A 25,638-nucleotide genomic window follows, 5' to 3' on the forward strand; every position below is an offset into this window, starting at 1 on the left:
TCCATTATTTCTAAAACTTTTTTACATCCATTATCTCCTTTAGACTTGAAACCACTGAATGAGGTCTGCGGGTTTATTTTCCAAATGAGGAAACTGAGACTCAAATGGGATGTGTCTTGGCATTGCATAATGTCACACAGGGGGTTCCTGATGACCAGAATCCACCCCTACCTTGAGGCCCCTGCCTCTTCCTCCATTTTGTGAGCATGTGTGTATGAGGATGAGTGTGGATGAGTGTGTTTAAGAGTGTGTGAACGTGTGTGTGAGTGTGTGAGTACACGTGTGTGTTGGATGAGGGTGGCCTGAGGAGAGTGGCAGTCCTTGCTACAGGGCTCGCACAGCTTTGTAAATTGAGGCAGCCCAAATCAGGTCTGCAAGAAAGCCTGGCTTCATTCTGATAGCTTCCTGTCTCCAACCATCTCCCTCCCTCTCTCCTGTTTCTGCCTCTGCCTCTTCCATTCCCTGTCTCTTTGTGTCTCTGTTACAGTGTCCCATGTCTCTTTCTTAGTTTCTGTCTCTTTCTACCCTTTCTCTCCTTCTTTCTCTGTCTCTGTCCCTTGTTCACAGGAGTGACTTATTGGGACAGAAATCACACTCCCCACCTTATTCTCTTTTTTCTTTTAAAAATAAGGCCAGGCCCACCAAATAGTAAGTGAGAGACAAATGGTGGAGAAGTGAAGAAGTTCTGCCCCATGACTTCCTGCGAGGTGCGTCCCCAGAGGGAGATCAGGGACCAGAAATGACAGGAAGGCCTGTCAGTGCCAGGGCGTCTGGCTTTGGCCTGAAGTACCATGGGGTCTGGTGCCTGACTCTCTTGATGACCCAGGACAGGCCTCCGCCATTTTAAGGCTTTGGAATGTCCCCTGACCTGCTACATAACTGTACAGCTCCTTGCAGGTTCAGAAGTGTAGATGCCCCCAGAATCTCTGCAAGAAGGTGGGGCAAGGGTGCTCTACTCACTCTATGGGTTCAGACAGGGCATAGGCTTTGTCCGAGGTCACACAAGAAGGTGATGGCAGAGGCACTTAATGGCCTCTGCTATGGATAAGGCCTCACCAGCTTCTAGCTCAGGGGTGGCCCTTAGCAAAGTGCTGATGAGAATTTGCTGAATCATAGTGACCACAGTGATGTGACAATAATCGTTAATACAGTGAGCACCTACTATGTGTTAGGCAACACGTTAAGTATTTTATATGTGCTATCCCACTTAAATTTCTACCCGATATCCTCAGCCCTATCAGGTAGCTACTTTATCATCTCCATTTAATAGATGAGAAAACTCATGCCTAAGAGAAATAACTACATAGCTACTAAATGCCAGTGAAATCAGGAAGGAGGGAGGGAGAAAAAGAGGGAGGGAGAGATGGATGGATGGATGGATGGATGGATGGATGGATGGACAGATGAAAGAATAAATTAATGGTTAGGTAAGTAGTTAGGGGATTTGGAGTTTATAACAGATTTTAATATCTCTATCCCTATTAGCTCTAAGGCATGTGTTAGCCACTTAAAGACTGAGATTAATTCAAGAAAATATGAGTCCCCTCTCAAGCTACCAGTCAACGTGGACAAGTTCACAAAACAACATTCACACACAGTCAGGGATGCTTTCACACTGACCAGGATGCAAGGAGACACACACAAGCATAGGCATTACAGAAACCTTACACAGACACTCGAATACGGCTAACTCAACTCAGTTACACATAGACACCAATACACTTAAAGACAAGGCAAACACAGGGAAGGACACAGCATCTACAGAAGACACAAACACAACATAGAACCACATGGAAATGAGAACACATGGCTCATGTGCGCACAGAGACAGCCACTGTCTTTCTCTGTCTTTGTGTGTGTGTGTTTGTGTCTTTCACACACACATACATACCCACATATCAGTACAGGCAAAGACCAGAATACATGTCACACTCACAACTAGACTGAACACATTTAACACAAGGACATGCACCTTGCAAGGACATATTCAGACACAAGGTTATTGCCTCAAAGACAATGACACAGATATGCAGAAATTCTTATCAGAGATATGCACATTAGCAGGGAAGTTTTACATACACACACACACACACACACACACACACACACAGCAGGCAGAACACAGACAAGATCCGTCTTTCTCTCTCGGACAAAACTGCAACTAGGACCCCCTAGAGGTTTAACTAACTACATTTCCACCACTTTTCACTTCTCTAGATGAAAGCCACTCAGCTGGGTCTTGCAAAATATGTAAAATTTAAGGAGCACTCCCCTGAAGGCTTCAGCTTAGGGAAAGGTGCCTGAAGAGGACGCCTCCATCTGTATGTGCTGTTTCTCTTAATGCTCAGAGCTTGGCAGTGTCTTTGTTCCTGCTTTTCCTTCTCAACCCTCACCCCACCCAGTCTGTCACCAAGTCCTGCTCAAGTGATCTCTGGAACTTTCAGGCCCAGCCCTCTCCTTAGCCGAGGCCTTGTTATCTCCCATCCATGTCTCAGCCTCCCACAGCCATGGCCTCCTATCTGGCTTTAGGATCCTTGGACGCTCAGCCTCCTCCACTTCACCTTTCCACTGGGACATCCTTTCTCAGCCATCTTCCTCTGCTAGGAGGCAAAAAAAAAAAAAAAAGAAAGAAAAAGAAAAAAAGAAAAGAAAAATAAAAACAAGCAATGGCTTTTTGGTTCAAATCAGGACTTACCTGAAGAGAAGCGGTGAGGTGCTCCTGAATTCACTCAAATCCATCCCTCCCAGAGCAGCCCCAGAGTTATTTTATTTTTTTGGAGACAGAGTCTTGCTCTATCCCTCAGGCTGGAGTGCAGTGGCGCAATCTCAGCTCACTGCAACTTCCGCCTCCTGGGTTCAAGTGCTTCTCCTGCCTCAGCTCCCCTGAGAGCTGGGATTACAGGCACCTACCACGATGCCTAGCTAATTTTCGTAATTTTAGTAGAGACAGGGTTTTGCTCTATCCCTCAGGCTGGAGTGCAGTGGCGCAATCTTGGCTCACTGCAACTTCTGCCTCCTGGGTTCAAGTGCTTCTCCTGCCTCAGCTTCCCTGAGAGCTGGGATTACAGGCACCTGCCACGATGCCTAGCTAATTTTCGTAATTTTAGTAGAGATAGGGTTTTTCCACGTTGGCCAAGCTGGTCTCAAACTCCTGACCTCAGGTGACCCGCTTCAGCCTCCTAAAGTGTTGGGATTACAGGCGTGAGTCACTGCACCTGGCCCCAGAGTTATTTTAAAAAGCAAATGTGAGGGCAGTGATTTGGTTTACTTACTGATATAAATAAGCAAAATGTGTTCTAAGAACAAGTTTGACCAAGAACAGGACCAAGAACAGTCCAGGTGCAGAGGAAGTGCCATTTTCAACATCACATCCTCAGGGAAGCCTTCTTCCATCTCCTCATGCTGGGTTAGATTCTCCACCTACTTGAAGCTGCACACATATGTACACACATGCACAGCAATGTATATACATACTGGGCTGGACACAGTGGCACACGCCTGTCATCCTACCCACTTTGAGAGGCCAAGGCAGGAGGATTGCTTGAGGCTAGGAGTTTCAGACCAGCCTGGGCAATATAGCAAGACCTCATCTCACCCTATCTCAATCAAACACACACACACACACATACACACATACACACACACACACACAGTATATAGATATATATCTTTTATGGCACTTTTCACAATTGCAATTAATATTATTATTATGCAACTATTAGATAAGGTAGTAATTAAATAATTTAAATAATGATTGGCATAATTTTTTGTCTAATATTACCAAGCTATAAACTCCGTGAAGGCAGACACCAGATCTACTTTTTTCATCCCTGTATTTGTAGAGCTGGGTACAATAGCGAGCACTTGGTATTTACATTTAATACATTTATCTATCAAGTAACTATTACATGTGGCGCACTCTGTATACATCCAACCTTCACCACAATTGTGCAAAGAGGTGTTAATTATTCTCTCTCCTTTTTATTTGGAGACAGTCTTGTTCTGTTACCCAGGCTAAAGTGCAGTGGCGTGCTCTCTGCTCACTGCAACCTCTACCTCCCAGGTTCAAGCAATTCTCGTGCTTCAGCTTCCCAGGTAGCTGGGGTTACAGGCGTGTACTACCATGCCTGGGTAATTTTTTAAATTTTTAGTAGAGACGGGGTTTTGCCATGTTGGCCAGGCTGGTCTCAAATTCCTGACCTGAAGTAATCCTCCTGCCTCAGCCTCCCAAAGTATTGGGATTGCAGGCGTGAGCCACCATGCCTGGCCTATGACTCTCATTTTTTTATGAGAACCTTGAGGGAACACACCCAAGGTCACATAAATAAAATAAGGACAGTCATTTAAACCCAAGTCAGGCATTGCTTCTTCCATTCCACTCCACTGAGCTGCCTGGTTCTTGGCATCCTCCATCTCCTTGGGCTGTGATTTCCAACCTGGAAGTTCATCTCTGGTTTCCCATCCCTTCCTTCTCTGGATCCACATCCACCACTTCCCTCATTCATATTCTTAAGCATCCTTCTTCACCCCCCAAACTTGTTCTTAGAATGCATTATTCATACACAGGTGTAAGTGGCTGACCACTTCAATTTCCCATGGGGAAACATTATGTATTTACAAAGGGTGAATGATTTAAGCTTACAGGCCCCAAGCTTATGGATGGAATTTTAGGCATGAGCTAACCAAGAAAGGAGAAATCACACCAAGAAGTCCAGGCACATAGGAGGTGCTATTTTCAGCTTCAACATCACATCCTCAGGGAAGCCTTCTTCGATATCCTTATGCTGGGTTAGATTCCCCATCCACCTTTTTTTGTTTTGTTTTGTTTTTTGAGATGGAGTTTTTGCTCTGTTGCCCAGGCTGGAGTGCAGTGGTGAGGTCTCGGCTCACTGCAACCTCCGCCTCCTGGGTTCAAGTGATTCTCCTGCCTCAGCCTCCCAAGTAGCTGGGATTACAGGTACCCACCACCACGCCCAGCTAATTTTTGTATTTTTAGTAGAGATGAGGTTTCAGCATGTTGGCCAGGCTGGTCTCGAACTCCTGACCTCAGGTGATCTACCCGCGCGGGCCTCCCAAAGTGCGAGGATTACTGGTGTGAGCCACTGCACCCGGCCTCCACCCACCATTTTTGATCAGAGGCCTACTCACTGTGACCTTGAGTAAGTCCCCCCTTCGTAAGCCTCAGTTCTTTATAAGATGGGGAGAGGATACAAAGGATACTTATGTCCTTCCTAAGGCTGGTGTGACAGTTTATTCTTTCAATCAACAACAATTTACTGAACACGAACTTTTTGCCAGGCATCCTTCTGGGCTCTGGGGAAGGGGAAAAAGAGACAATAAACAAATAAACAAGAATAAAAATGTATGTGTTGTGTATGTGTGTGTATATATATGCAAATACATATACATATACATGCATATACACATCTATGTGTGTTTGCATATATATACACGCATACACACATATACATAAATATGTGTGTCCGTATATATACAGGTACCCCCCACACATATATGAGAAACGTGTCAGATGGTGATGAGGGCTACAGAGAAAAATAAAGCAGTGTAAAGAGGATCTGGCATTTCAGGGAGGGGTTTTTGCTACTTCATAAAGAGTGGTGAGGGAAGACTTCAGAGAGAAAGTGACATTTGAGCAGAGATCTGTGAGTGAGCTACACAGCCCTTTGCAAGGGAGAGGGCTTCAGGCACAGGGAACAGCAGTACAGGGGTTCTGAAGCCAAGTGAGCCACCGGGGTTTCCTGGGTATGAGCCACCGGGGTTTCCTGGGTATGAGCCACTGGGGTTTCCTGGGTATGAGCCACCAGGGTGTCCTGGGTATGAGGACAGAGGGGTGGCAGAGCCAAAGAAGTTAGGACCTTGTAGAACATGGACTTTGACTGTGAGATGGGAGGGTTTGGGGCAGAGAAGTGGTCAGTTTCTGGTTACATTTTGTATATAGAAATGAAAGGGGTTGCTAATGGATTGAATGTGGTGTGTGTGACAGAGGAGTCCAGTATCCAAGATTTCTGGAAAAATGGAGCTGCCATTGACCAAGATGGGGATGATTATACCAGCACTCTTAACCATGACACCAGGATGCCTCAAAGTCTAGAGCTGGTCCCTGGGAAGGGGCTAGGGCTCAGGAGCACCTGCCGAAGGCCAGCACTGTGCTAGGTGTTTTGCACACTGTGATGGGCAGATGTGTCAGAATAACTCCAGTGATCCTTGCCCTTATATAATACCTTGTATGATCCCGCCCTTGTGTGAGTGTGGATGGAAACTGCGACCATGATCAGAAATCGCTACCGTGATTATATTACATTATATGTCAAAGGGACATCATGCGAGTGGACCTGATCTAATCACACGAGACCTTTAAAGGCAGAATCTCTCAGGCCAGTACGCAGAAGTCAAGGTTGAAAGATTCTACTGAAGGATGAGAACGGCTTGACATCCTGAGGCTGGCCTTGAAGGTGGAGGGGGCCATGTGTAAGGACCAGAAAGCCACTTCGAGGAGCTGAGATCAACTCCTGACTGACAGCCAGCAAAGAAACAGGAACCTCAGTCCTGCAACCACAAGGAACTGAATCCTGCGAACAACCTGAATGATCTTGGAAGCAGATTCTTCTCCGGAGCCTGCAGAGAAGAGCCCAGTCTGGCCAATACCTTGTGAGGCCCTAAGCAGAGAATCCAGCTCAGGCTGCCCAGACTTCTGATATATAGGATTGTAAACCACTAGATTGGTGTTTTTAAGCTGCTTCATTTGTTATGCAGCAATAGAAAACAAACACCTGTGTTATCTTACAGGCAGTTCACAGCCATCCAAAATGGAAGATTCCTGTTCCCACTGTACAGATGAGGAACAGGACCCATGGAGTAAAGAGTTTTGCCATAGGCCACCCAGAAAGACGGCACCACAGCTGAGATTCAAACTCCGGGCTATCTCTTTCTGAGGCCTGAACTGTCTCCATGTCACCAGATGGCTTCATAAAGAGGTGTGTGAGCAACTGGGAAGGTTGTTTGACATCTGGGGCCTGATTAGGTGGGCAGGTACCCTCACGTCCCAGGTCACATGCAGGGAATGGAGCATGGGTTTCCGACTCTGCTCCTCTCTGTCCTGGGGCTGCGAGCGTCTGAGCCTGTGTGTGTCTGAGGACTGCGGGTCGCCAAGGGTGATAATGGGAGAGTCTGTGAGTGTGGGCCTGCCAAGTGTGTCTCAGTGTGCCTGAGTCTGAGGGTGTCAGTCCGTTCGTCAGGATGCACCCACACTGGGAGGGATGGAGTCTGTGTGGCTGTGTCTTGGAGTGTGTATGCTACTCTAGTGTGTCTAAGGGTGAAGGGGTGTGCGTCTGGCCGTGTCAGTCTGAGTGTTTGACAGTGCTGAGATGGTCACGGGGGTAGGCGACACAGAGTATGTGCTGGATCTGGACTTGTGTGTTCATCTGAGTGTATGAGTGTGTGTATGAATTCTGGGGTGTCTGTGGGTAAGTGTGAATGCATGAGACTGTGTATGCCTGCCTGAACTTTCGTGGGATTTTGTGGCATCTGAGAGTCTCCCCGTGTGGGAGGCCGGGCACCAGGAGTGGCCTGCCTGCCTCCCTGAGTGTGTTTGCAGGTCTCTGCGTGAGTCTGCGTGTGTCCGTGGACGTGTCTGTCCCCGCATCGGTGAGGGGGTGGGTCTGTGGGTGTATCTGTCCGGGTGTCTGCGGGGCATGTTGCAGAGTGAATGTGTAGGTGTGGGTGCCTGTTTGAGCTTCTCTGTGGGTGCAGGTGTGAAGCTGAGGGTCTCTGTGTGGGAGGCCGAATGCCGACCCGTCTGGGCGGGACCCTCTGAGCGCATCCCCTCCGAGCGCGCCCGTGTTTCTGGGAGAGGCCTGTCTGGGTGGGGGACTGGACGCCGGCCTCTCCGCAAATCGGCCGGCTGAGGGTGGGGGCCGCGGCGGGGTCAGGGATAGCCCTCGGACCAGGGTCCAGACAACCTCGCCCCGCGCCTGCCTCCCAGCGCGCAACTACCGGGTCCGGGGCGGCTGGAAGGAGCCGCAGCAGGCTCCCTTTGGGCTCCCACGCCCCGCAGCGACGCCCCCTCCCCCGGCGGCACGGATTGGCTGCGGCGCCGCTCCAAGCCCGCCCCGCGCGGCCGGCTGGGGGCGCCGCGGGCCAGAGCGCGCTGCGCCGCCACCGCCACTGCTGCCGCCGCCGCCGCCGCCACAGCCGCCGCCGCCGGGAGCACAGTGCGCCTCGGGCTCCGCGCGCCGCCAGCTCCTGGCCCGCCCGTCGGCCCCGCCGCTCCCGCCAGCCCCGCAGCGGAGCCCCGGACCGGCCCCGGGCCGCCGCCACCACGCCGCGCGCCGTACTCCGCGTCAAGAATGGGGCGGCCAAGCTGCCCAAGCCGCCCGCCGCCGCCGCCGCCGCGGCCGAGGCGCCCGGCGCTGGTGCAGGCATGGAGCGCTCGCAGAGCCGCCTCAGTCTGTCCGCCTCCTTCGAGGCGCTCGCCATCTACTTCCCGTGCATGAACTCCTTCGACGATGAGGACCCAGGTAAGCGCGCGGCCCGTCCCCAGACCCCAGGGGTGTCCCGGGATCCTGGTCCGGAGGCCCCCTCCCCGACCCGTGCGCCCTCCTTCCCTCCCCCAACGCCCTGGGAAGGCGCCCCCAGGGTCTCCTTCCGCACCCACGGGACCTCAGGGTCTCCAGGATGCGCTGTCTTCTGGCCTTGTCCCCCAGGGACCCCGAGATCGTCTGCATTCACCTTTCCTGCAGGTGGGCCCTTTGGGTCGCCAGGACCCAGCTCTCCCTCCTTACCTGCGCCTATTGGAGGCCCCTTGCCTCGTCCCTGGATCCGACCTGCCACCCTCCCCGAGTCTCCTGAATGTGCCCACTCTTCAAGCCCGGGGCTTTGGCCGTCCCACCCTGGGGCTCCGACGCGCCCCTCGCCATTGGAGGTGGCGCGCAGACCTTACCTCTCCATCTTTGTCTTGGCCGCATCCAGAGGATCCCTGCCCAAGACCCCTGCCCGGCGCCCGAGGCCTTGAGCGCCCCCAATTGTCTCTCCTCTCCTTTCCTCAGGGGCTGGGGCTCCAGACTCCTGCTTCTTATATGCCTAGGGCAGACGCAGGGGAACCGACCAGGTGACGGCCTTTCCTCCCCTCACTTCCCAGAGAGAGGTGTAGGGCGGCGCCAACTCTACACTTGTCCGCCCGCTGGTGTGTGCCCCTGACCTCAGGTGCTCTCGTCCCTGGAGTCGCCTTTCTTGGTGGGCTGAAGCCGGCCACCATCCAGCGGCTTGAACCTCCTCCTCCCAGGCCTGCGCACAACCTCAGCCAGAGGGAGGGGTGGGGAGCTGTAGGGAAACCTACTCTTTAGGGCCCTGGGACCCGGCAGAAGGAACATGAGCGCTCCGGATTTGGTTCTGGGGTGAGGAAGGGAATCCACCAACAGGTGGGGTAGCTAGAGGGCTTGGGTGACAGTTCCTCAAAGAATGCCAGATTGGGAATCGGAATCAGGTTCCAGTCTTCATTCTCTACTTGTTAGCTGTGACCTTGGGCAAGTCATGCCACCCCTGAGCCTGGATTTCCTCATCTCTGAAATGGGGATCATCGTATCGATGCAAGGCTCTGTATGGTGTGAGGGTGGAGTTCAGTGTTTTGTGAGCTGAAAATCCAAGAGTATTTGAATTCAATGGGGGCACAAAACAGAGGAGCGTATGTGTTGGAGGAGCAAAATGGTTTCATGGGCACTTTCAAGTCTCTGAGGAAACCATGGACTGTCTCTCCGGAAGTGCATGTCTGCACCATCCACAAAAGGTAGCCTACGGTTTTAGGAAGTTCCTGGGCCCAGGTTTAGACTCAGTCTTTGGGGACCCTTGTCTGATCAACCTGGCAACCAAGGTTCTATCATGGGATTAAGTGGTGGTCATGTCTTCCTGCCTGTTCTTCAGAAGAATTTGTTGACTGGTGAATGATGGGTGAGGCAGATCCCCAGTAGGCCTGTCTTTCTATTGACCTGGAGGTGGGGATGGGGGTAAGGGTGAAGATGGTTGCTGCAGAGACACTTTACCATTTTTACAAGCACCATTTTACAGAAAAAAACAACTGAGGCTCAGAGGTTTAACTTCTGTCTTGATGTAGCCGAGGGAGGTTGTATTATAATTCTGGACAAGGCAAGGAGGGAAGAAGTAGGGGGCTCCCCAACACAGTAGAGTGGTCAGCAGGCCACCTGGGTCTCAAGAGCGGGTCTGGGCAGGAGCGTGGGTTTGTAGGAGCATCAGAGGCAGGAATGGTTTGGTTTTTCTTCAAACCCTGTGTCATGGGTCAAACACCTTGGTTATTGCAGGCTGCAGGCAACTTGCTGTGGTTTCACTTAAGTCAGAACAGATAACTTCATGTAGTATTAATGATATTTTTAAAGGTCCACTCATGTGTGTTTTTTCCAGCAGGCTTCTTGAAATTCTTTAGTGTTTCACTTGGAAGAGACCTAGAAATCATCTTGTCTCTCCCCTTTTTGCCCGCAAATGGATGGGGGTGTGTGTGTGTATTTGTGTGAGTGTTTGTATGTGTGTGACTGAAGCCCTGGAATGGGTGTGTGTGTGTGTGTGTGTGTGTGTGTGTGTAATATATCCCAAGGTCATCTAGTGAGGCAGCCACAGAGCTGAGACTAAAATCAGGTTTATGGTTCTCTTTCCATTAAACCAGTAGCCCTCCCTCTGAAAGAGGATTTTTAAGAAATCCAGACCTCACTTTGTAGAAAATACTTCCCAGGTGAGGAGGCCTGGGGGTGCGGCTGGTGACCAAGAGTTTGATTTGGGCATCTTGTGCTCACTGTCTGTTCTTGAGGGATGCTTCAAATTTGGGAGGGGGAGGGAGAAAGTCAACTTTCATTTCCGGAAGAATAATGAATGTCTGGTGAAAGTCGGAAGTAGGCAGCGTTGTGTTGGTGCTTAATTTCTCTCGTTCTCCTTAAAGTCATTAATTTTCTCCTAAAAGAAGCCTTTTGGATTTATTCTTTTAGAACAGCACTGCGCTGAACTGATTTCTAAAAGCAATGGAATGGTCTCTCCCATACTGGACACAGGCGTGGCTCCACCTGCCTCTTCTCCCCTCCCTCCCCTGGTCCTCTTAATGCCTATCTGTCTCTGCTGGCTCCGTCTCAGAAATGTGTCCCTGACAGGCCTCTGGCTCGTCTCGGAGCCTCCCCTTTGTTGCTGCTTCCAACTCATGTCGAATGCATCTTTTTCCAACCAGACTGAGCGAGAGCCATCTTCAGGGTTTAGTTGCCATCCTTTTGCTAGTTTCCTGAGAAATGGTGTGAGAAGGAGCCTTTTTCTTATTAGCCTTAACTGGGGCAGAGCTCATTCCTGATTGGGACTTGAGATCCTTGGCCACTGGGGTGGGCACAGGAAGCTGAGCCTTCCTCACACCTCTTTCCACCCCCTGTGGGTCCAGGATGCTGGTCATTACTGGTTCCTAGAATTCCTCTCAAGGGTTATCTTCCCTCGTGCACTTTGAACTTATTTCATGAGATGCTCCTTTTGCCCTCTTTCACAAGGATGCTGGGGCTTTAGGGAAACGTGTGCTTGGGGGCGTTTTTGTGTGTGTGTTTTGTTGCCCAGCCTTGTTGGCACTGGGTTTGTAATTGGGGAGGAGTTAGACACGTGGCCTCAGTTTCGTATCTGTAAGGAAGAAGAAAAATAATAACATGGACTGCATAGGGTTAACATTTTACAAATGATTACCTTTGTGCGAGACATATTCCCAGACATGTTAAATATATTAACTCATTCCTCATAGCAAGCCTATGAAACTGCCATCCTGTTAACATCCCCATTTTTAGATGAGAAAACTGAGGCACAGACATATTCCTTCAAGGTCACTCAGCCAGGAAGTGAGTTAATGAAGCCTTGAACTTGGGCAATCTAACCCAAGCATCTGTGCTTTTAATGAACTATTATGCTGTTTGTGCTGTGCAGAGGTCTTAGTACAGTACCTGGCATGAGGTAGGCTCTCAATACATGTTAGCTATTATCTATCTTATTACTGAGAAAGAGTTGTTTCTGAATGTGACCATAGAAAAGAATCTGTGGGTTTGGGGAGGGGAGAAGGCTGATTCTCAAAATGCTAGCTTTATAATTTTAATATAATTGCAATACTTTTTATTGCAGCGTTGTAGTTATTAAGGTAGAGCTGGGCCCTCCTTCTTTGAAGTGGCTTAAACATAGGGATTTGGGGGACTCGCCTGCCAGTCAAGAGGGTGGGGAGGATTTCAGCCACTGGTTCCCCGCTTTTCCTGACCACTTCTTTTGCACCAATCACATCTACAGTCCCAGCCCTGACACTGCCTTGGGGCCTAGCTGGGGAGCTGGGGTGTCTCTAGTTTCCAACAGATGCCAAAGGGGGTTGTTACATCAGGGTCTGGAATTGAGCATGGTGTTCCTGAGCCTGACCAAGTGGTTTCAGCGTCCAGTTCTCCCCCTCCCGCCCGGGAGAAGGGCGGAGAAGCTGGAGCAGCCAGCTCTGATTTGCCCATAGGATGGAAGCTTCGATCCAGCGCAGGGAGGAAGTTGCCATGGCAACACCAGCCAGCTACCGGTCCCTCTCCTAGCGGTTTGGGCCACATCTCTGGGCTGGAAAGCCCTTCCCAGCACCACCCTCTTCCGCTCAGACCAAATCTGTTGGGCTGGGGGCAGGGTGGGATAGTGAATGGGATCCAAAAACTAGTACCACAGCGCCCCGCTCCCCATTTTTGGACAGAGGGGAAATGTAGGGGGTGGTCTGAGTACTTCTGGGTGATGAGGCGGCGATACCCATATCCTGCCAGACAGATCCTGGCGGGGAGAATCAGAGTTCTAATGTCTCCCCACACCCCCAGGCACCTGGAGTGACCTCACTGGAGTTCTCCCCCTCCCCCTTTATTCCATTTGGCAGAGTTTTCTTTCCCAGACCAAGTGCTAACTTTTGTCCTTGAAATTTGACCTGAGCTTTTTCTGGGAAACAAAATGTCCTGCTGTCTCACCCCTTCCCTCTAAGATGGTGGGAATGAATCCTTCAGCCCTAGAAGGAGGCTGGCTGGGTGGATGAGGGAGGAGGCCTTAAAATATCCTTCATGATCAGGGCCACATGGAGGCATGAGGTTGCGACATTGAAGCCTCCACTCCCACCCTCACCCCCCAGGGCAGGACACTTCCTATCTCCCTTCTTCCTGACCACACCCCCCTTCCCATTTTCTTAATGTTTTCAGAGCTGAGCAGAACTCTTCTAGATTTGGATAACTGAAGCATGATGGAAAATTGAACCAGTTGTTCCCATAGTTCAAGTTGAGGGGTGGGGTGAGAGTATGGACACAAACCACCTTATTTATTTATTTACTTTGAGGCAGAGTCTCACTCTGTCGCCCCGGGTGGGGTACAGTGGTGCGATCTCAACTTGCTGCAATCCTTGCCTCCCAGGCTCAAATGATCCTCTCACTTCAACCTCCCAAGTAGCTGGAACTACAGGCATGCACCACCACCCCTCGCTGATTTTTTTTTTTTTTTGTAGAGATGAGGTTTCACTATGTCACCAGGCTGGTCTCAAACTCCTGAACTCAACGATCCTCCCGTCTCAGCCTCCCAAAGTCCTAGGATTACAGGCATGAGCCACCATGCCCAGTCCAAACCACTTTATTTTAATCAAATTATCCTGAAAGAATGATCTTAGAAAAATCAGGTGCATGAGGATTCACCCCTTACTCCATTGTACAGATCACTGGTCTGCAGGTCTGCTCTGGTGCTATCAGAGCTCTTTCCTTCTCTTCTCTCTCCCTTAGGCACCCACTTCCCCATCCCCAAGCCCCCAGACTCCTGGCTCCAGCTTCCTTGGTTTGCAGCTGCCATAGGCCCACCTGGTTCTGTTTGGTGGGAAGGGAGAGAGAGGTCCATCTACCTTGTTTCCCTTTCGGGATGCGGCTCTGTGTCCCTCCCCACTCCCCGCTAGAACCAGAGGCAGAGCCAATTCCAACTGAAGGCTGAGTGGGGTGCGGGCAGAGGTGCGGAGGAGAGCGAGAATGGGAGGAAGCCTTCACCCTCTGCCGACCCTCTCGCCTGTCTCAGGGACTTTTTTCTACTTTGCCTCCTCTGTGTCTTTTCACTATGGCCGTAACAACCATCGTTTCATCGTGTCTTTTAAAAATTGCTGGAAAGGTGCCACTTTCGGTGAATGTGCTCAAAAGGGTGCAGTATCTCCCCCACTATAAACCTTCCCCCATTCCGCACTCCTCGTCAGTTCCACTGCCTTTTTGTATTAGAAAAATAACTGGGCTTGGATTTGAATCCGCTCTGGCTCTGACCTCAAGCAAATCTCTTAACCTTCCTGAGCCTCGTCTGGAAAAAAAAAAGGGTTAATTATTTTTGTTCAAGCATCTCAGGATTATAAAAATAAAATGATTGATGGGCTTGCTTGGCTGTGCTCAGTGCTTTCTGTGATTGCACTGAATCCTATGGCAACCTGAAGGGGTAGCTGCTGTTGCAGATGTACCCATTTTGCAGATGAGGAAAGCCAGGCAGCTCAGAGCAGTTGAATTCATGACTTTCTCAGGTTGTAGGGTGGCAATTCAAATCGAAGTGTGTTTGACTCTAGGCCATCTCCTGCTTCTGGGCATGAAATGAGATCCTGGGTGAGACAGGACTGTGTAAGCTCCTGGGGCTATGCTTGTGCTATCAGAACAGCAGGTGGCAAAGGCCTGGGTGTGATGTACCCCACCAGGGTCTAACACCCTGCTACAATCCACCCACCCGTTGGAGGGCCTTCCTGGCCATTGGTTCCTGGATGATCCCTGTCACAGTTGGCCCTCAGCTGCCATGGCTGCCTGGCCTCCTTGAAGAATCCAGTTGTCTGCCCTGGCCCTGGGGGCCAAGCCATCACCTGCCTCTCCAGACTGATGTAGGCCAATGCTGGATTATATTTAACGCTGTGCTATTTCCACTTGACAGCTCCAGAGCGCCATCCCCCCCTCCCCTTTTCTCCTTCCTCCCCCCTCCCCTTCTGATTCACTCGGAAACTGAGGAGGCTGATGTCAGCGCCTTATTCTTAGCCCCCGTAATTGTAACTGCATTTAGCAGTGCGCACTTCATTAACAGTTTCTGCGACGGGGGAGTGAGATGATGGCGTGGCTGGGCAGGGATGTGGATGGGGGTGGGGAGAGGGCAGCTGCTGCTGGGACCCTGGCCAGCTGCCTTCTCTGGATGGACCAGCTGGGCTGCTTCCAGGCCTGGCTTTCCAAGACTTCCAGTCTTGGAAGGACCCTTGGAGAGCATCTAGCCCATTTCCTCATGAAGCAAGTAGGGAAACAGGCTCAAAGAGGTGAAGTGGCTTGCCAAGGTCACATATTAAGGATCCAGAGCTTTGACCTCTGAGTCCAGGTTTTCTTTTCTGGTATTTATTCATTCAGCTAGTATTTAATGAGCTGCTCAGTGTTGAACAATGTTCTAGGTGCTAGAGTGCTAGGGATATATTGGGGAACGAGTCAGACTGGGGTGGGGGAAACAGACAATTAATAGGTAACCAATTAAAGAATTTCAGGTTCTGTTAAGTGGAATGAAAATGGAACGATGATGGGCTAGGAGATGATGTTAAGTTAGGTAGTCAGGGAAGGCTAAGGAGATGATATTTGAGATAAAGCCTAAATGACAAAGAGCCAGCAATGGGAATATGAGGAGGAAGAGTGTTCCAGGTAGAGAGAATAGCTGTGCAAAGGCTCTGAGTTCAGTGTGAGTTTGAGTTTTAGGGAATAGAAAGCAGACCAGTGTGGTTAGAGAGATGAGATCAGAGAAGGGGGCAAATTATCTCAGCCTTGTAGAGGATAAAGATTATCTGGTGCAGGAACTGAGGTCCAAAGAAGGAAAAGAAAAGGCCTCCAGCTGGGTGAAGTTAAAGAGAGGCCAAGAACTGATGCCTCCTGAATCCCTGTTTTTTATGTTCCTTAGGCACAGATGGCTGTGCCTTTAAATGCATAACGCGGCTTCCTTTCACATTGTAGCTGGAAGGCACTGTGGAGTTGAGGCTGGGTTCTTTCTCCTCACCCTGCCTGCCTCCGCCCCTCTTCGAATCTCACCTGACCCAGACTGATGTAGGTGTGAGAGACCCTGGGGAACTTCCATGAATGGACAGAAAGAACATGGCTTTGGAATCCAACCGATCTGAATTTTTCATCTTAACTGCCACTTCTGAATTGTATGACTGTGGGCAAGTTGCTTCAACCCTGTGGGGTTCAATGTCCTCATCTGTAAAATGGGGCATAATAATACTAAAGAGGGTTATAGTGAGGAGTAAATGACACAATGCACCTAGCCCAGAGCTGGACGCGTGGAATAAGGTGTCCTTTGCTATGAGGATTAATGGATGAGAGTGTGTGTTTAACCCTCTGCACATAGTAGGTTCCCAGTCATTGGTAGCAGCTGCAATTGTCACAGTGGCTGTTGTCAGTTTAAATGGGTTAGAGCAGGGCCACCAAACTTGAGTGAGCCTCAGAATCCTCTGGAGGGCTTCTGAACACAGACTGCTGGACCCACCCAGAGTCTCTTATTTAGTTTTGGGGCAGGGGGGACTTGAGAATTTCATTGCTAACAAGTTCCCAGGTGATGCAGATACGGATGCTGCTGATCCAGAGAACCTCGAGAACCACTGGGTTGGAGGAAAAGGCTGGAGAGAACTGAAGGGGTCTTGCCAACGTGGGATGTCTCCTGGCTCCTGATGTCTTAGATGCTGGGACATTGGGTACCGAATTCAGTCCTGGGTATGGTCTTCAGGCCCTCTCGTTTCCGTCACAGAGTCTGTGATCCAAATGAGTCTCAGCTGCTGCCTGCGTTGCGCCGGGTTTAACACATAGGCCCTCATAAAGCCTCCAGGAAGTCATTTGTACAAATGATAAATGAGTCAAAATGAGCAATGCATCAGGCCACGATATCATTGCATGGGATATTGGATCCAGACAGCTCTGGGAATTCTGAGGATTCAGGTCTAGGTCCGTTTTTGACCAGCGAGAACAGGACATGGTCCCTTTTCTGCATTGGGAAAAGGGAGGGCTATGTGTTAAAACCAGGAAGTTTATTTGAGGATAAGCCTCTACTGGGAAGAAGTAAATTAAAGGAATCATCGATGTAAAGGGGGCAAAGTGTTGGGTAATGCTACCGAGGGAATTTACTGAGTCCGTTTATTCAGATGTTTCTAAGAAAGGGGTCGCTGGTAATTTTCTAGGGAAGATTGGGGTCTAGCTCAGGTTGGAGGCAGGGGCCCAACCTTATGGTGTGATGAGATTCTCACCCAGCCCCATACAACTCGGAATGTGAAGACAAAGGCACTTACAAATAGTTTCCAGGTGGGACTTGTCCTAAACTGATGGGAAATGCTGTCTGTGAGGGGTGGCTTGAGATAGTAAAAATGAGCGGACTTGGGAGGCCCAAAGACCTGGGTTTGCATCTCTGGCCCTTGCTAGCTGTGCATCTTGACCGTGGTATGTAACTGATCTAGGCCTCAGCCTGTGCTTTGCAAAATGGAGTTAGAGATACCTTGTGAGAATTCGGGAGAATGTGTGTACAACACATAGAAGACATCCAAGCGGTGGAAGCTGCTGCCTTTCCTCTTCCTGTAGACTTTGTAAAAATGATGTGATGTGCACATCTGGGTGGAGGAAGGATGGGATGGAGCAGCACACAGCTGGCATCAGGCCTTTAGCTCTGGTCTAGGTATGTGGTGTTTACTGTGTGCACCGTGGAGCCTAAAAGGCTGCGTTAGGAGTAAAGAGAGAAGGACTGTGTTCATCGCTGAGTCTCAGTGTCTCCTGCACCCACTTTTCTTTGACTCTTTGGGCCTCAGTATCCCTGCCTGCAGAGTGAGAGTCTGGTGGGCTTGATTTAGATATACGAGGAGTCTCCCAGAGAAGGAAGGACACTTGTACAGGCCCCTCCATTTCCTCCTTTGTCTCCCTCGACTCTGCGGTAACCCCTAGATGGTTATTTTTCATCCCCAGAGCTCCCCCTCCTGCCAGTTTCTCTCTAGCTGATCTTTGCTTGATTGGTCCTTGGATAATTTTTAAAGTAAGTATTTTTTTGGATTAGGTAATATACGCAGATGCTACAACATTTTAAACACATGAAAAATACCCAGTGGAAGTGTCCTGGGCACCCCTGTCTTCTGATCCTCCTGTCCCATCCCTGGTACAAGCACTGTTGTCAGCTTTCGTAATGCTTTATGCTGTTATTAGTGCTGATACCATAAATACATAGTAAAAAAGCCATACAGCACCAGAGGACATCCAAGGACGTGGCATCTCCCTCCTGCTCAGCTATCCAGTCCCACTCCCACAAGCCGCCATCACACTCTTTCAGGCTACCAGTTTTTTCTTATTTTCCTGTTTTCGAATTCTTATTAAGCACTGATGGTGGTGCCCATTGCTGTGCCAGGCACTGTGAGAGTTCCAGAGAAGTTGGGTTGTGCCAGGCAGTATAGCATGGTGGAAGTAATGAGCTCCACAGCCAGATAACTTGGATTTGAATCTTGGCTCTATCACTTACTGGCTCTGTGACTCTGAGCAAGTCACTTAACTTCCCTGAGCCTGTTTCCTCATCTTTAAAATGGGCTTATAATAGCCCCTTCCCGCCTCGAAGGTGTCAAGAGGATTAGACGAATAAATATTGGTAGAGAGCCTGGTACGCAGTAGAAGTGTCTTAAGAGTGTTAGCTGTCATTATTTTAGTTGAAAGTTCCTCTGAGGTCATCTACTGTGGCTATCTTAGTTGAGGCCCAGAGAGCAATCTCAATTCGCCTGAAGCCTCGCAGGAGGTCTATGGCACTGATGTTTCTGGATACACAGCTCAGGGTCTCTCCCCATCCCCCGAGGCACCCCAAGAAGCCATCATGGACCCTGCAGCACCTGAGGCCTCAAGTCTGCTCCCTTCATCTCCAGCACTCAGTGTTCCTAGTAAATGCCACCTGGAATCACCTGAGAGTGGGTGGAAACATACGTCACTAATTGGGTCCTCTAATGAAATTTAGTTCCTCGAAAATGTCTTGAGCAGCATCTTTCATCAGCCTGGGTCCAACACCAAGACTGGACCAGGTGCCTCTGGGGCCCACCCAAGCCCCAGCCGAGCCACCCCCGAGCCATCTGGCCTCACGAAGCTACCATTTGTGCCCAGCTTCTACTGGGCATGCTTAGTCCTAGCAGAGGGACCCCCAAACTGGGCAGCTGGGCCCTGAGGGGAGTCAGGTGTGTGGCTCCAGCAAGGGAGAATTTTTTTTTTTTTCTGAGCTGGAGTCTCGTTCTGTCGCCTAGGCTAGAGTACAGTGGCATGATCTCAGGTCACTGTAACCTCTGCCCCCTGGGTGCATGTGATTCTCCTGCCTCAGCCTCCTGAGTGGCTGGGACTACAGGCATGTGCCACCACGCCCAGCTAATTTTTGTATTTTTAGTAGAGATGGAGTTTCACCATGTTGGCCAGGCTGGTCTCAAACACCTGACCTCAGGTGATCCACCCACCTCAGCCTCCCAAAGGGCTGGGATTACAGGCATGAGCCACCACGCCCAGCTCAAGGGAGAATTTAACATGTACCTTCTTCTCTGGACTCTCCGCAGAAGTCGCTTGATTTTATAAAGAATCCAGAAAAACAGGAGAAGTCTTCACAGTTTCCACCGTCTTAGTCTGAGACATGGATTTTTGTGCAAGTAATAGACTGCGGGAGTGCTCGCAGGTGAAACCTGCAAGAGAGGGTGAGGGAGACGCAGCATGGGGCAGGAGAAGCAGCAGCCAGACATGGGCACTTGGCTGCAGGATAACCTCAGCCAGATCCTGGGGAGCTCTGGAGAATGGAGGGCATGGCAGGGTTGACTAGCCTTCGGTACTCCTATAGCAGGGTAGTCCCCCGAGGGCATAACTGTTGAGGCGAGGCAGCTCCTATGAGCTAAGGGCAGTTGTCCAAAGGTGGGGCAGCTGTGAGCCAGCACCAACAGATCCTCATGGCAGCTGAGTGATGGGGGACCTGCTTGGCATGGGGGATCTGGCTGGGGCACCAGTGGGGTCCACTCACCCACTCTCTGGGAACCCCTGACTACAGAGTGGGTAGAGTGGGTGTGCTCAGCTCTGTGCTGAGCAATGTCCAACCCTCATTTCAGGTCCACAAGGTGGGCATAGTCATTACATTCGACCGTATGGAAATTGAGCATCTAGATGAACTTCTGACTTGGCCAAGGTCACACAGCTAGTGAGGGGCAGAACAGGGCTTCAAACCCAGGCCTATTCTAACACTTGTGTTCTTTCCAGCATTCTGTACTATATTTAATGTTTTTCATGAATATATACCTGTATCTGGTGCGTCTTTCTGGACCTCTTTCCAAGTCCCTCTTTGGAGGGTGTCTGTCCTGACTTTCTACTTTGCACCTTGCAAACGTGAAGTCCTTTGTGTCTGACAAAGGATTTTAATATATTTGAACCTGCCTGATCCTCGTGGAAAGTTGGCCGTGTATCCAGAGAGGTGGGCAGAAGCCCTAATAGGTGGCCTGAGGTGAAAGCAGAAGGGGTAGTTGATTTGTCATGGGATGAGCCCTGGATTTGTCATAAAGAAACCTGGATTTGAGATCTCATTTTTGCCAGTTTGCCAACTGACCCTGGGCAAGTCATTCCCCTCTTTGAACTTTGATTTCCTCATTAGATGAACAGGTTCACAGCTGTAAGCAGGAGGGAACCTACAGGTGTTTTAATAATACTGCGGATATCAAAGACACATGACAAGGCTCTGACTGGGGAATGCGGGAAGGGTCTCAAACCAAGGCTGACCTCTGCCTTTGCGGAGGAGACAATGTGTGTGCAGAGAACAGCTTTAAATTAGGGCTTGTCTGTAAAATGGGCGTAAATGGGCATGATGACACTTGCCCTGCTCTCCTAGTTTAGGTTTTCCCAGAACAGAGTCTGACACAAGGAGTCAAGTACAAGTATTAGGGCTAACTGCCTGGAACTGCCATTTTTATTAGTGGAAGCAGTCTAATGGAATTTTATATGCTTCATATGGTTCAGAAAGGTGATGGATGAAACCCCAGGACGGAAGTGAGGAAGTGAGGCAGAGAAAGAAGTCAGGAGACTGTGTGTTATCAGGCAGGTTACCTCGAGCGAGGGCAACTGGAGTTTAATCTTGCTGGGGACTTCTGGGGAGACAGTGTAGCACAGAACTCAGCAAGCTGCTTCTGTAAAGGGCCAGACAGTAGATATTTTAGTCTTTGCAGGAACACAGTCTCTGTTGCAATGCTTCAATCATGAAGTTGCAGTGAGAAAGCAGCCCCAGACGATATGTAAATGAATGGGTGAGCTGTGTTCTAATAAAACTTTATTTACAAAAATAGGCAGCAAGATGGATTTAGTCCGAGGCCCATAGTTTGCGGACTCCTGGGGTAAAACATGCACTTTAGTTATCCCACCCAAAATATAGCCGTTCCCATCAGTCATTGGTTAAGAGCTGCTAGGCCAGATCAGAGAGTTGGCTATTGCCTGTGTTTTTCCAGCCTGCCATGGGCAGTAGCGCTCAGGCAGAGAAATGCAGGTGCTGGCAATAGGAGACTGGGCCCGGATAAGGGTTTAGGAGGTGAGGAATGACAGCATTGCTCACTCCAGCTCAGCGGCATGGCTTGTTTGACTATTTGGAGAATGTACTAGAAAGGCACAGGATGAACACGGAAAAGAAGTGTTGTATAGAGCCGATTAGTTGACTTCATATTTCCAGCTCTTCCAAGCACTCGTTCCTTCCAGGCAAAATCCAGCTTCTTCATATTTAACAGTCTTGTTTGAGTTTTCTCCCTCCATGCCTCTACTTGGGCCATTTCCTCAACTGGGACGCCTGATGTCTGCTTCTGCAGGGCTCCAGGATTACCTCCTCCAGGAAGCACACGCCTCTTCTCTAGGGTGGAGGTGGCCATTCCTGGGAGCCCCCGTGGTGTTTTGCTTTTCTCTGTCTCCAGTGCTTGCACAGTCTGGCTTTTCACTTTTTCACTGTCACACTGTGAGCCAGGGCAGGGACTGTGTGATTCCCATCTGCATCCCACCAAGGGGGCACTGATTTGGGAGAGGCAGAGTTGAATCCCAAATCCCTCTTTTCCTCCCCTTTTCTCTCCTCTCCTTCCTCCCCACTCTATTTCCTTCTTTCTTCTCTAGTAGTTGCTCATGGCCAAGCCCTGTTCTGGTGACCTAAGGCAAGTCCAGTCGTCGTCGTCATGGAATTACATTCTGGTTTCTGGGGTGAGGGGAGGTGTTGGACATTACACAGCTTGAAGGAGCAACTAATAATCCAATCATGCCTGTGATAAACACTCATATAAGACAAGCACAGGGTGCCAGGAAAGGCCATAGCAGGAAGAACTGACGTGTTGGGTGGGGGGCACAGGGAGGGGGACAGCTCAGTAGAGACCTGAGGTGTGAGTGGCGTTGGCCAAGTGAAGGCAGGGCAGGGGAGGGGAGGGGGTGAGACAGGATGCTGTGAACACAGACTCCATAGTAATGGGAAGGGGGATGGAATCCTGGACTCTCTGTGTGGCTGTCTCTCCCCCTCCCGCTCCCCTCTCCCCACAGATGGAAATAACTATAATTGCTTCTGCATGACAGAATTATGGATAGTTTTTGCTTTCTAGTTTGTGCTTTTTTTGTATTTTCCAGATTTTCTACAATGGGCATATCATGGTAAAAATTAAGGGCTTCAGAGTCTGGAGACCACACTCTCCTTAGCTGCTGTGTGACCTGTTCCACATTGTTTTTCACTTGGTGGTGCTTTTGTTTCTTTCTCTGTAAAAGGCTGATAAAGATAATTAACATGGCTTACATGGCACCCCTTGCATTCTGACGCTTCACTTCCATTCACTCATTCAAGCCCCAAAACTACTCTGTGGGGTTGTTTTGGGGGCTATCCCTATTTTTTTTTTTTTTTTTTTTTTTTTTTTTGGAGACGGAGTCTTGCTGTGTCGCCCAGGCTGGAGTGCAGTGGTGCGATCTCGGCTCGCTGCAACCTCCACCTCCTGGGTTCACGCCATTCTCCTGCCTCAGCCTCCCGAGTAGCTGGGACTACGGGCGCCCGCCACCACACCTGGCTAATTTTTTGTATTTTTGGTAGAGACGGGGTTTCACTGTGTTAGCCAGGATTGTCTTGATCTCCTAACTTCGTGATCCACCCGCCTCAGCCTCCCAAAGTGCTGGGATTACAGGCATGAGCCACCGCGCCTGGCTGACTATTCCTATTTTATAGATGAGGAAACTGAGGCACAGAGACATTAGGTAAGTTGCCCAAGATCACACAGGGTCCAAGGCAGGATTCAAGTCCAGCTCTTTGGTCCCTGGAGCTTCACCACTTGGCTCCATTGCCTACCTCACAGGGTAGGGGTGAGAGGACACCTGTGAAGCCCTTAGCACAGTGTGTGGTACATAGTTAGTGCTCAGTAAATGTTAGTTCTTGTTAGTATTAGCAGTTGTGCAGGGCCCCTGAGGCAGGAATGGGCCATGGTCTTTTGAAAGCTATGTACCACATAGGGAAAGGGGTATGTGGTTGGTGAGGTGGCAGAACTGGATGATACTAGGCCTTTAAAGGTGAGGCTCTTGAGCTTGAGCTTAAGGTCAGTTGGAACCCCTCTTGGGTTTTTAGCAGGAATGTGACAAACTCAAATTTGGGGTTTGCCAGTCTTTAAATACCTCTCTGGCCGCAGGCAAGGAGTGAAGCCAAGAGACCCAGAGATGGCTCCTTTTGGTTATAGTGGCTCTCCCCAGACAGATCTGACCATCTACCCCTAGTTATCAGGCCAGGGTAGTGATACCTCCTGGTGTCTGGGCTGGCCACGTGGGCCAGTGCGCAAGAGACAAAAAAAGTCAGCTGTATGTCACCAGGCTGGTCTGGTGATGCTGGGAGGCTGGGAAGTGCCGGTTTGAAGGCAGGAACAAATTACTCTCCTGGAGACAAGGCCGGGCCAGTTCCTGCCGTGTTACATTATTAAATTTGTAATCTTCATTCTAATACTTTCCAGCAGTGAATAAGAACCAAATTTAAAATGCCGGCTTTACATTTCTGGAACGAAGCTCTTTGTCAAGAACTCTTGAAGCCCATAATTTCTCTCCAGAGGTAAATGTCTAAGTCTTTAAAAAATTAAAATAAAAAAATAAAGGAAAACCACTCTTTTGTTAAGGCTAAGTTTGAATGGTTGGCGACCTCAGCCCTGGCCAGGGATTGGGAGTGGGGTCTGAATGTCTCCAGCCCCAGAAAAGGCCCAGGCTGGGACAGGGTCTACAGATGTGACTCCTCAATCTGAGCCTTGCCGGGGAAGAAAGTAAGAGAAGCTTCATGCCTACCTCACAGATGTTGGTACATCTGTTGATTTGGGAAAGGGTTTGGTAAAAATTGGAGACCACAATCCCCAAAGGAATCACCCCGTATAAACCTCTTGTGAGTTTTCTCATGACCCATTTGGTGAATATCAGACCTGGCTGGTGGTAGAATTGGGTACTGTCTTGTTCCTGCCTTTATTTTTAGAGACAGGGGCTCACTCTGTCACCCAGGCTTCGAGTGCACTGGCTCAGTCATGGCTCACTGAAGCCTCAAACTCTTGGGCTCAAGTAATCCTCCTGCCACAGCCTCCCAAAAAGCTAGGACTACAGGTGCATGCCAGCCTGCCCAGCTAATTTTAGTTTTTTGTAGAGACAGGATCTCGCTATGTTGCCCAGGCTAGTCTTGAACTCTTGGGCTGAAGCAATCCTCTCACCTTGGCCTCCCAATACACTGGGATTACAAGCAGGAGTCACCATGCCCAGCCTTTGTTTCTACCTTTAGACCTGGGCAAGGAGCGCCCTGATCTGGGGTCACCAGCATTACTGGAATGTTCTCTGACCCTCCTCCAGTCAGGCCTCTGACTTCACTCTTGTTGAGTGAAGGGAATATTACCCACCGGGACTCTTCCTTCTAGGCCTGTTCTAGACATGGGGACCCTGAGATTCCCTGCCCAAATGGCCCTGAGTCAGCTTTCAGGGTCTGTCTCGACCCCTTCCCTGGCTTCATTCTCCTGAGGGTGGATGCATCCATCGGTAGTATCCTGAGTGTGGCCTTGAAGGTGCTGTTTGTGGAGGTGACAGCCAGCACAGAGGTGCAGAGTGAGCCCTCTAGGTATGGGAGCAGAAGGAGAAAGGGTGGGCCATGGCCTAGGGCTGGCTCCCTCCCCACTCCACATTCATCTGCGGCGCTTGGAGGATTCTAAATTTGAACTGTTCTGGCCTTGAAGGTCATTATGAAGACATATTTGTCAGAATGAAAGGATAGAACATGTTTTATTTAATAGCCTGATTTATAACTTTTACATATTTAGAATAAGTATGAGGTCCTCCATTTGTGACTCCTGCCGTGGGCCCCATAATCTTGGAGGGGCCTTTGTGTCATCCTTAGAACTGACAGTGAGCACAGCCCAGGGTGGCCCTTCCCCTCGTGGTCCCATGACGAGGGCCCTGGTCCAGACACAGCACTTAGATAGCATCCTTATACAAGTTAGAGAAAGGCACTTCTCTCCCTCCCCGCATCCTGTGGTAGAATTTTAAAAGTGCTGCCTCCTCTAGGAGGATGAATCAGAACAACGTTCCCCTTTCTCCAGTGCCAGCAGGGTACACG

The 25,638-nt window shown here is 49.9% G+C and overlaps 1 protein-coding gene across 1 annotated transcript in view; it reads left to right on the forward strand.

Annotated features, from left to right (window-relative positions):
• Positions 1-8,159: 8,159 nt before the first annotated feature.
• RIMS4 (regulating synaptic membrane exocytosis 4) overlaps positions 8,160-25,638 on the forward strand; it is a 57,317-nt gene continuing 39,838 nt past the window's right edge. Inside the window, exon 1 of the mRNA XM_008016390.3 lies at positions 8,160-8,537. Coding sequence (XP_008014581.2) covers positions 8,441-8,537 — 97 coding nt within the window. The 5' untranslated portion in view covers positions 8,160-8,440. The remainder of the gene's footprint in view (positions 8,538-25,638) is intronic.

This window comes from Chlorocebus sabaeus, chromosome 2 (assembly GCF_047675955.1).
Source record: "Chlorocebus sabaeus isolate Y175 chromosome 2, mChlSab1.0.hap1, whole genome shotgun sequence".
NCBI lineage: Eukaryota > Metazoa > Chordata > Mammalia > Primates > Cercopithecidae > Chlorocebus > Chlorocebus sabaeus.